The sequence below is a fragment of the Salvelinus alpinus genome, chromosome 28 (assembly GCF_045679555.1).
Source record: "Salvelinus alpinus chromosome 28, SLU_Salpinus.1, whole genome shotgun sequence".
NCBI lineage: Eukaryota > Metazoa > Chordata > Actinopteri > Salmoniformes > Salmonidae > Salvelinus > Salvelinus alpinus.
The window spans coordinates 36,961,674-36,973,201 of NC_092113.1; the positions used below are offsets into that span (position 1 = coordinate 36,961,674).

The 11,528-nt window shown below is 40.0% G+C and overlaps 2 protein-coding genes across 2 annotated transcripts in view; one reads left to right on the forward strand and one right to left on the reverse strand.

The window, feature by feature from the left end:
• LOC139557801 (myb/SANT-like DNA-binding domain-containing protein 4) overlaps positions 1-11,528 on the reverse strand; it is a 128,784-nt gene that overhangs the window by 63,610 nt on the left and 53,646 nt on the right. The window lies entirely within an intron of this gene.
• LOC139557804 (tumor necrosis factor receptor superfamily member 14-like) lies at positions 1,545-6,441 on the forward strand. Its single transcript, XM_071373008.1, has 9 exons — positions 1,545-2,409; positions 2,737-2,836; positions 2,933-3,058; positions 3,187-3,342; positions 3,501-3,588; positions 4,112-4,311; positions 4,486-4,505; positions 4,744-4,792; positions 5,022-6,441. Exons 1-9 carry the CDS (start codon positions 2,380-2,382, stop codon positions 5,060-5,062), a joined length of 810 nt encoding a protein of 269 aa, XP_071229109.1. The 5' UTR covers positions 1,545-2,379; the 3' UTR covers positions 5,063-6,441.

Below are 11,528 nucleotides of genomic sequence, written 5' to 3' on the forward strand. Positions count from 1 at the left end.
GAACAGTCTATGACTACGGTGGCTGGAGTCTGACAATTTTTAGGGCCTTCCTTTGACACCGCCTGGTATAGAGTTCCTGGATGGCAGGAAACTTGGCCCCAGTGATGTCCTGGGCTACCCTCTGTAGTGCCTTGCGGTCGGAGGCCGAGCAGTTGCCATACCAGTCAGTGATGCAACCAGTCAGAATGCTCTCGATGGTGCAGCTGTGGAACCTTTTAAGGATCTGAGGACCCATGCCAAATCTTTTGTCTCCTGAGGGGGAATAGGTTTTGTCGTGCCCGCTTCACGACTGTCGTGGTGTGCTTGTACCATGTTAGTTTGTTGGTGATGTGGACACCAAGGAACTTGAAGCTCTCAACCTGCTCCACTGCAGCCCCATCAATGAGAATGGGGGCGTGCTCTGCCCTCTTTTTCCTGTAGTCCACAATCATCTCCAGGCAAGTAGACTAGTAATTTTGTACAAATGGGGGATATGATGGACAGGCTTATTCATAACAATACACAGGTTAATAACAAAATGCAATCATTTGCCGTTAGTGAGAATATAAATCTATTTTGCTTATCTAATTAGAAATAAGCATCTAATTCCAAGGCTATAGTCTACAACAAATTACCATGCTCATCTCTCGTTTAATTGGACCTATTAGATATGCTATTTATTCTGCAATAATTAGGAAAAGATGGATGTGTAGAAATGCAATATTGTCTACTAAATACATTTTTAATTACAATATTCAGACGTAACCTACAGTGCATTCGGAAAGTGTTCAGACCCATTGACTTTTTACACATTTTATTACGTTACAGCCTTATTCTTTAAAAAAAAAGGTTTAAAAATGTTTTCAAATGTATAAAGAGAATCTTGTTTCTCGTGGTCTGAGTGTCTTTAGGGAACTTTTGGCAAACTCCAAGTGAGCTGTAATGTGCTTTTTACTGAGGAGTGGCTTCCGTCTGGCCACTCTACCATAAAGGCCTGATTGGTGGAGTGCTGCAGAGATGGTTGTCCTTCTGGGAGGTTCTCCCATCTCCACAGATGAACTCTGGAGCTCTGTCAGAGTGACCATCAGGTTCTTGGTTACCTCCCTGACCAAGGCATTTCTCCCCCGATTGCTCAGTTTGGCCAGGCAAACGTCTTCCATTTAAGAATGATGGAGACCACTATGTTCTTGGGAACCTTCAATGCTGTAGACATTTTCTGGTACCCTTGCCCAGATCTGTGCCCCGGCACAATCCTCTGAGCGCTATGGACAATTCCTTTGACCTCTTGGCTTGGTTTTTGCTCTGACATGCACTGCCAACTGTGGGATCGTATATAGACAGGTGTGTGCCTTTCTAAATCATGTCCAATCAATTGAATTTACAGTTTTAATAAATTAGAAAATATCTAAACCTGTTTTTGCTTTGTAATTATGGGGTATTGTGTAGATTGAAGGGGGGGGGGGGGTATTTAATCAATTTTAGAATAAGGCTGTAATGTAAGAAAATGTGGGAAAAGTCCAGGGGTCTGTATACTTTCCGAAGGCACAAGAGTAGATAGAAAACCGCCTTTTCCACCGTTAATAAACTGCACTCCGGATCGATGGCAGAGCGCAAAATACTATCGTATCTGTTTACTACTGTGAAGTGGGTCCAATTAAATGAGAGATTGGATGAATGGCTTCCTTGTTGTAGGCCTATGCTACCTCGTGAGTATGAAAAGATCACAGAGATGGTGAGGAATTTATTATGCAATGATGATGGAAATGAATAAACACATTTAACGTTTCTTTAAGCAGGGAGTCATGTCGAGACCATGATGGTCTCTTTCACAGATGAGCCTTGCATGAACATCAATAAACAGCAGACCCGATGGCATGTTTCTACGCACGAGTTTAGCTAGCCAACGTAGGCATGGCGTCTTCTACAAGTCTGGCCGAGGATTTCTCTTGGTGAAGCAGTTGTAGTCTGTTCACACTACCGTCTTTGGTAGAACGGACATTGCTCTATGTACCATGCTACTTCACCACAAGAGGGCAGCATTTTCTAATAATCATTTGCCTTTCTTCGCCTTCATATTTCTCAAAGTTGATAACTAGCTTATTACATTTTTTTTTTTTTTCAATTCAGCAAGATTATAAAGTGGAAGGTTATTATGGTTCAGTTTTATTCACATTGATGGTGGTGATAACTCAGGGGTGGCCAGCCGACGTACTATATATTTATTAACTGCGCAGTGTATGCAATATTTAAGCAGAATAATTGAGCTATCCTTACTATACAGTACAGGTACTAAAATACATTAAGTCAACAGGTCAGTTCATCTCAATACTTCAAAACTCCTAAGAACTTCACAAATCCAGTGTGTGGGTCTTCCGGTGAGTTGGAGAGGATTGAGGAACCATGGCACAGTTTGGAACCTTCACATGGACTGTAAGAGAAATGTTTCTGATTTGCACATTTTGTGACTTTGAGCCTTTTTACTAGCCTTGTACGCCGTGAAACAGAATGTAAGCTCATGACATCAGGATGGTTTGTACGAGGCTCTTTTCACACAACAGAAATTCCTGTCATCAAACAGCACTCAATTCACAGTACGCCATCACATTTACAAAAGCCAGTTGCCAATGGTTCTATATAATTACATTATATTTGAATTGTGCATATTTTTGTTTGCATTCTCCTAACTAATTCTGTAAGTTTTACAAACACACATCAGTTTCAATTTGAGTTATTAGTGTATATTTTCTCTACTTCCAGATACATATTATGTTGGTGCTTGAAAGCATTGGATGCTGTATTGCATGTGGTAGAGCTGAGTACAGAATAAGGGATGAATGTTGTCCCATGTGCTCACCAGGTAAGGACCCTCTCTTTACATCATATGAATCACCAGATGTTAATACATCATCAACACTAACAGAAAAACATGACATTGCGATTCTCTCTTCCCCAGGAAATCATGTACATAAGCATTGTACTGAATTCACCAGCACCAGCTGTGTGCCCTGTGTTGATTCTACATTCCTTGATGAGCCCAATGGTCTCATAAAATGCAAAGTGTGTACCAACTGTGATCCAGGTAAGAGTGGTCCTGTGTGTCTGTACTGAAACACGGACACAAACACTGATATGTTAGTCTGTTGTTATGCTATGAGGATATGTCAGTTGTATCTACATCAGATAATACATGCCATGTTTTCTCTCTAGGTTTGGGTTTGATGGTAAAGCAGCCATGTACACCTTCATCAGACACTGTCTGTGGGACACTGGAGGGGTTCTACTGTCTAGACCCAACTAAGGATGGTTGTAGAGCAGCCCAGAGACACAGCAGCTGTAAACCTGGTCAATACATCAGTCACACAGGTTGGTCTTCTGTCTCACTCATAATACTAATTGTGTTGTCATAATTCGATTTAGTCAAGTTGGTAATTTCAGTGTGAACAATCATTACAGTTAATGGAATTAAATAAATGGGGGGACAAATTAATTTTTCATTAATATTTCAACATGTATTTCTGCAGGAACAACATCTACAGATATTGTGTGTGCTGACTGCCCTGGTAAAACTTATTCAAATGGATCATTAACATCTTGTCAACCACATACAGAGTAAGTGTGAACATGATTAACAGACTGGTAAACAGCCACCACTAACATTTAGTGGCCGCTGCCAACATACTGACTCAACTCCAGCCACTTTAATAATGGAAATTTATGTAAAAATGTATCACTAGCCACTTTGAACTATGCCACTTTATGTTTACATACCCTACATTACTCATCTCATATGTATATACTGTACTCTATACCATCTACTGCATCTTGCCTATGCCGTTCTGTACCATCACTCATTCATATATCTTTATGTACATATTCTTTATCGCTTTACACTTGTGTGTATAAGGTAGTAGTTGTGGAATTGTTAGGTTAGATTAATCGTTGGTTATTACTGCATTGTCGGAACTAGAAGCACAAGCATTTCGCTACAACATCTGCTAACCATGTGTATGTGTGACAAATAACATTTGATTTGATTAGTTAGTTCAAATGGTTATTCCCCTGAAGATATAAATAGATTAATATACTCAAATAGAAACTTTAAAAAACATACCTCGATTTATGTCTTCAACAGATGTGAATTCTTGGAAATTGAACCAGGAACTCCTTGGTCGGATTCAGAATGCGGAGTAGCCTCACTTCCCATAGTTGGAATCATAGCTGGTGTTCTCATGTGTTTTTTTCTGATAGCCACCATAGCTGGTGTTTGTTTATTTATAATGATAAAAAGACAAATGGTGAGAAGAGAAATAGTGAGAACAAGACCAAACTCAGGTAAGATGACTGGAATTGTATTTGTTCCATTCATTGTTTTCATTGCCTATGATATTCAGTTTACTCTGTGAATGCTACATGTTCTACTTCTCATAGTGTAGATTACTACTGTTTGTTATCGTCATGGTTACATGGTATGTTTATTACAATATTGGTCATCTGTCTTTTTTATAGACCCTCAAATACCTACGCAGGTATGTTTGGAAATCTATGAATATATTTCATCACATTGTACTACTTTGTGCTTTCTTCTGACTGACATTTTAATTTATTGGGCCAGTTTCCCAGACAGAGATTATGCCTAGTATTGGAATAAAAAGCATTTTAAATGGAAAGTCTTCATTGAATGTGCCTCTTAGTCCAGGACTGAGTGTAATCTCTGTCCGGGAAACCGCCCAATGTGTTTAACTAATTTCTGATTCCATTTGATAGGCATCCCCAGATCAGGAAATACCAATGCTGTCTGGGGGAACTGGAAAAGGTAAGGCACACCTTCATGGTTTTCAAAATATGTACGGAATAGTTTTTAAAGAGTTAAAAGAATTTCAAACATATTTATGAGTAAATGTATATGGTATATAACTTTATCAAGTCATCAATGCTAAGACCAATGATATTATACAAGATTATAGGACAAGCTATTGTACTACAAAACATTGTCCAGAATGTAAATGAATTACTGATAAATTACAAATTACTTCTCTCCCCAGATTCAAGCCCCCGTCACAGTCAGGGACTCGACATTCTGTAATCTGTGGTCCACTGGCTGGCTGGTCCAGCCATCTCTAGTGTATCTTAACACTACATGTTAAATGTGATATTGTAGAATCTGGTTGATATAAAAACAGGATTCTACACCACATTCAATTGTAGAGTAAAGAAATGAAAAACACTTTGAAACCCAACCTCCAGTTAGAAGAATATGACTTCTAGATACCTGTTGGGAGAGGACCACAGTGTCTTTGTACCACATGGGGATGTTTAAAACTTACTCCTCAGCCTGAACTGTTCCCACTTGTGTCAGCGAATAACTAGCTTTTTGTGTGGGCGCCACTGGTAAGATGCTTCAGAAGGGCAGAAACATATCAGCTTCTGCTACAGCCTACAGACTGGTCTAAAATGAAAAGGACCATGTGATGAGTATAAAGTAGCCTAACCTTGCTAGGAAACAGCTTTAGAAGCTGTTTCCTCTCTTCCCAGGGGAAAGTAAAATGTGTTCATAACTTCAGGACTGCAACATCTGTCAGCCCAGACTATGGAACTTCAAATGGGACTTGATAATATCTTGAGACACAGATTACTGGAAACTGGTGCAGGATGCACTGGTCTAATGTCCATTGCTTGTTTCTTGGCCCAAGCAAGTCTCTTCTTATTGGTGTCCTTTAGTGGTTTCTTTGGAGAAATTCTCCTCTGAACAGTTGATGTTGAGATGTGTCTGTTACTTGAACTCTGAAACATTTATTTGGGCTGCAGTTTCTGAGACTGGTAACTCTAATGCACTTATCCTCTGCAGCAGAGGTAACTCTGGATCTTCCTTTCCTGTGTCGGTCCTCATGAGAGCCAGCTTCATCATAGCGCTCTCTGGTTTTCGCGACTGCACTTGAAGAAACTTTCAAAATGTTCTGTATTGACTGACCTTCATGTTTTAAAGTAATGATAGACTGTCGTTTCTCTTTGGTTATTTGAGCTGTTCTTGCCATAATATGGACATGGTATTTTACCAAATAGGGCTATCTTCTGTATACCACCCCTACCTTGTCACCACAACTGCTTGGCTCAAACGCATGAAGGAAATAAATTCCACAAATTAACAAGGCACACTCCAGGTGACTACTTCATAAAGCTGGTTGAGAGAATGCCAAGGGTGTGCAAAGCGGTCATCAAGGCAAGGGGTGTCTACTTTGAGTTATCTCAATATAAACTATATTTGGATTTGTTTAACACTTTTTTTGTTTACTATGTGATTCCATAGTTTTGATGTCTTCACTATTATTGTACAATGTAGAAAATAAAGAACCTTATGAATGAGTAGGTGTGTTCAAACTTCGGACTGGTACTGTAGGTGCTGGCCTAATAAAGTCTAGATGAAAAAGGATTGAAACGTCATTAAAGGTGGTAGTAAGGAGCATATACAGTGTCCAGGCCTTTCTGTTCTTTTTATAACTACATCACTGGATACCACATCATTGGTTACTACATCATTGCTTACGGTGACAGCATGATAAGGACTATGAATGAGGAGAGAGGCCAGTCATACCCTGGTCTTTATCTAATCCAGGGCCACTAGGCTGCTGATGCTCTACAGGTTCAGACAGTCAATGGTCTCCTGGCAGACTTGGGCCTGACTCCTCTGGGCTTCTCCACTTTCAGCGTCTGGCTGAGCTTCTTCGTCTGACCTTTAACCTCAGCTACTTCCTCAGGCAGTTGGACTACAACCTGGAGGATCACAATCAGTGGATCAATGACAATTAATTTGGATTGATATTGGCTTGACATTAGACTTTGTTCATGTCTGTTAATACTGACACTAGAGGGCAGTACAACCTATCCTGTGACCGGATGTAAACCCTGTGTTGTTGCTGGAGATACATTATCTAAACCCTTTTACATTACCTGCCAATCTTTGAGGTTTCTCATTGAAGCATTCCTTGACATAATCAATGCACTTGCACTAGTCTATTTTCTTAGACATCCATGAGCAAAAGTTACATCACTGTTACGCACGCCTCTATGAAGAGGGAACGCAACACCCTGCTACAACTCAACTCTCCGTGAAGTGAAAGAGGTATGGACTGTAGGTGCGAGTAAGGATGACAAAAGGCAGAGAATTGACCATTTACTAGGAATGTATTCCTTCACACGGTAATATGGGGAAAAGGGGCAGGACGGAACCAAAGCAAAGAACGTAAATATCCAAAGCCCCTCCTATCTAACTTGCCTACCCACTACTTACCTAATTTAGCACCACCTGGTGCGCTAACCGAAATACAGGGGGTGGTCCGCCCAGGTCTTACCTAGTGTGCCTAGACAGTGAATATACTACAGGTATATGTATGCCCGCGGGCCTCTTGCCTAAGCACTCCCTAGGTGCCTTCCCCTTCCCCCCTGGGAACAAATTACACAAACAAACTGAGAAACACCTTCAGTGTAGGGTGACAGTTGAGGATTCCTTCAGCGTAGGGTGACAGTTGAGGATTCCTTCAGCGTAGGGTGACAGTTGAGGATACCTTCAGCGTAGGGTGACAGTTGAGGATTCCTTCAGCGTAGGGTGACAGTTGAGGATTCCTTCAGCGTAGGGTGACAGTTGAGGATTCCTTCAGTGTAGGGTGACAGTTGAGGATTCCTTCAGCGTAGGGTGACAGTTGAGGATTCCTTCAGTGTAGGGTGACAGGTCAAAGGCATCTTTGATCTGAAAGCACATTTTATTTTTCAAACACAACTAATTGCTGAAAGATTAATGAGAAGAATATGCTTTCAATTTCATCAACACATCGTTTTGATTAATGGGGACACCTCTGTGTCATGTACACTACCCTTTGTTAGGTCCTTCAGGGTCCCAGTCACCAGATAGTGGTAACACCACTCCTGCATAAATCGTGGAAACGGTCCACCTCGTGCAAAGCTCACTGCAAATATTTCACCTGCCACTCTGGATATAAGAGAAGGTGAAATAAGAAAATGTTCCTTCATAGTATTTTTTTTACATGTAGAAACATATGTGTTTTACAGAATTGTACATGTGCCTAACACTTTTGTACAGTACTGTATGTATGTACATACGGGTGACTATATATCGACTATGAAACAAATAGTACATGGCCTGCTTATGAGTTGCCATGAAAGAAAGTTAGATTAATTCAACTGAAAACGGCGAGAACAGGCGTTCGTAGCTAAATGCTTTTGGTTAGCTTGAGAATAATAATTGCATGATTTATCATTCTATGGTATGCATGTAATACAGGTATGTATGTAATATAGTATAATGTTATGAACCGACACTAAATCGTAGGAGCTAACTACCAGGGTTGCAAACTGCAGAGGGCCCAAAATGTGAACACTTTTTTTTGTTGTTGCGCTGAAACATGCAGGGGGAAATGCAGGTTTTAACTAACTAAACAACAAAGAATATGATCTATATGATCAGTGTGTGTAAAATAAAAAAAGTGGTTAATGTGAATCTAACTCACAGTTAAAAAATGTAAAGAAAGTAATCCAATGTTATTTGTTGCCTAGACTTTATTGCAAATGACACTCAAGTCGTGAGAAACAAACAATATACTAATATTGCACTTGGGAAAAAACATTTTAAAGTAGAAATATAATGAAACAAACAGGCATTCAATGTTTGCTATTTTATAGTGGCCACTATAGACATCGATCAAGTGCACAAGGCTACATGTGTGCAAAAATAACGTTCACCGAGTAAAAAAAAAAGTTGCATCTCCCACACACACACACACACACACACGTGTGTTAATGTCAAGTTCAACACAACAAAAACAATATCTACACTGCACATTATTACATTGTACACTTTCTGCCTGTGGACATCTGTTGTACAATGTGCCAGCAAAAGTGAGAAAGAGGGAAAGTGTGTGGTGTTCCTTTAACCTCAGTTTAAGTCAGGCCCAGGTCCAGCTACACTTGATCCCTGAATCCACTTATTTAACAAGCAACGCCTCATTTTCACCTAATTCTCTCATTCTGAAAATGAACCACATACTGTTGAGGGAAAACATTAGTTAACAGATAGTGGTTAGTTTGTTAGCTAGTTAACATTTCACACAGATTGCCAGGGTCCAGTAAGCAACTAACGTTAACGCGTTATAACTTGAGGAACAGCAAGGAGTCGAATACCAAAACCGCGAATTTCGCAGAAAGGTGACTAGTTTGCATCACTGAACTACTAACTATGTAGAAGTTGAACGGAAGAACGCCCAGTACTGCTTCCCTGAAATGCCATTATTACAAAGTCCTTCTTCGTACGGTAGGTGTCCTCTATGACTTCCTTTGTGTCAGAAAGAAAGGCCGAACAGTATTGGTTGGAGCCAAACTGACACTCAAAAAATGGCTGTCCAATGAAGAAGCGTCCTCCACACCTCCCACTAAAAGCCCGCCCACAGCTGTGGGGTCAAAAGTGCAAACGAAGAACTGGTGTTTCAATCGACAACAAAAACGTTTCAAAAGCAAAATAAAAAGAGGCACTGCAAGCAAAGAGGGCAGTCTAGTCAAAATGGAGGGTGGTTGATTGTGAAATTAAATTGGAGTTTGTTTTCAAATACATTTTTTGTTCTTAAAATTTTGGGGGGGAATAACGTTTTGCGCTCTATTAGAAAATATTTGATTGCACATTTGTATTTTTTTTAACTTTGAAGCCTCGTTTTTGCTTTCAAAACAATTATTTTTGATTGAAAAGAAAAACGTTTTGCTCTCGACAAAAATACAAATGTACCTCCATAGCTTGTGCCCATAGAAATAGACGGGGGGCGTGGGATGTTCCACAATGAATGTCACGCGGAGGACGCATGACTTTCAACCTTCGTCTCTCCCGAGCCCGTACGGGAGTTGGAGCGATGAGACAAGATAGTAATTACTAGCGATTGGATACCACGAAACTTGGGGAGAAAGGGGGTAAAATTTTAATAAAAATAAATAAAAACATGGAAAGTCTCTCTTAAACAAAAATTAAAGCTTTGTAGTTGAAGTTAGGGCAGTCCCAAGGACTCCAGATTCCATGGTTATTGCTAAGTCCCTCATAAACAAAAGTTAGTCTGATTTCATACCGCAATTGGACTATTTAATACCTGGGTTTTTCTCTGTGAGAAGTAGGTGCGGGTGGTAGGTCTGCTACATTTATCAAAGAAGGTGTAGCACATAGAGAGATTAATGGTTCCAAAGAACATGAATGCGTGGCAGTGGAGATTTGTAGAAAAGGGGGTGAAATCACGTTGATTAATTACTATAATCCTTGTCAACCCAATTCTGTTTCTGAAGTAGACATAGTTGCGAAATCCAGTTCAGGTTATAAAGAGATAAAGTGTGGAGATTTCAATGCACATAACACAATAGCACAGGTTTAGTGGTTGAAGATTTTTTTGGAGCAGAGGGGACTAGTTTGTATAAATGATGGTCGGCGGACACGGGTAAATGTGACTAGAGGTACATCGTCATGTTCATATCTTATATTGGTGTCCTCCATTGCTGGTATATGTGAGTGGGATGTGATGAAATAATCCACAATAGACAGTGATCACTTCCCAGTCAAGTGCAACATAAGTCTCAACATATGTTTTCAGAAAAGGGAACTGGTTTCATATTGGTGCTTTGACAAAGCAAAGTGGGACCTTTTTTACACTGTGTGAAAAGGAGAGTCATAAAAATGTAATTTGAAGTTTCGGTTAAAGACTGTGCTGCATCTGTGAATTGAGTCATATTGAATGCTGGGGATGGTAGATGAAAAATAGTTCCTTGGTGGACTGAAGCATGTACTAAGGCCATCAATAATCGTGATAATGCTTTTAAAACTTTGAAGAAGTACTTGACATTTGATAGCATGATAGTATTTCAGAGAGAGAGAGAGCGCTTTGGCTAGGAAAGTCATTAAGAATGGCATTGAAAGTTGTATGGCGGGAATTCTGTTCTTCAATAGCTTCAATACTCAACTGGTGGACCAGATCCAGAACAGGGTAAATACAAACCACAGGTTACTACTCCAATAAATTACATTATCCAGCCGAGCCTTTGCCACCTAGGAAATGTGTGTGACCGGACCTTCTCAAATAGTACTTGAGTACCCCTGTTCTATAGTAAGGGAAACAACTGGGGGATGTGTGGAAAAGGTTAAAGTGGATGATGGGGAAAGGAAAGACAGAACAGATATCTGTGTTATATGAGGAAGATGTTATGGCTGTTTCAAACAGAAAAAGCAGACAGTCTGGGAAGAGCTTTTTCAGCAGTGTATAAAGTTGACAATCTAAGTGATGAATGTAAAAGATTTACGGAAGAAAAGGTAAGAATGCATGAAGATGTATACCATAAGAAGTGTGATTCTGGAGAATGGCTGGATGCTTAATTAACCATGTTTGAAATAACGAGGGCTTTGGAGGGGTGTGGTTGTACTGCTCCAGGTGAGGATCCATTATGCTACATTATGTTTAAACATCTTCCTACAGAAGTTTTGGGAAATATTGGGTTTATTTAACAAAATATGGAGGACA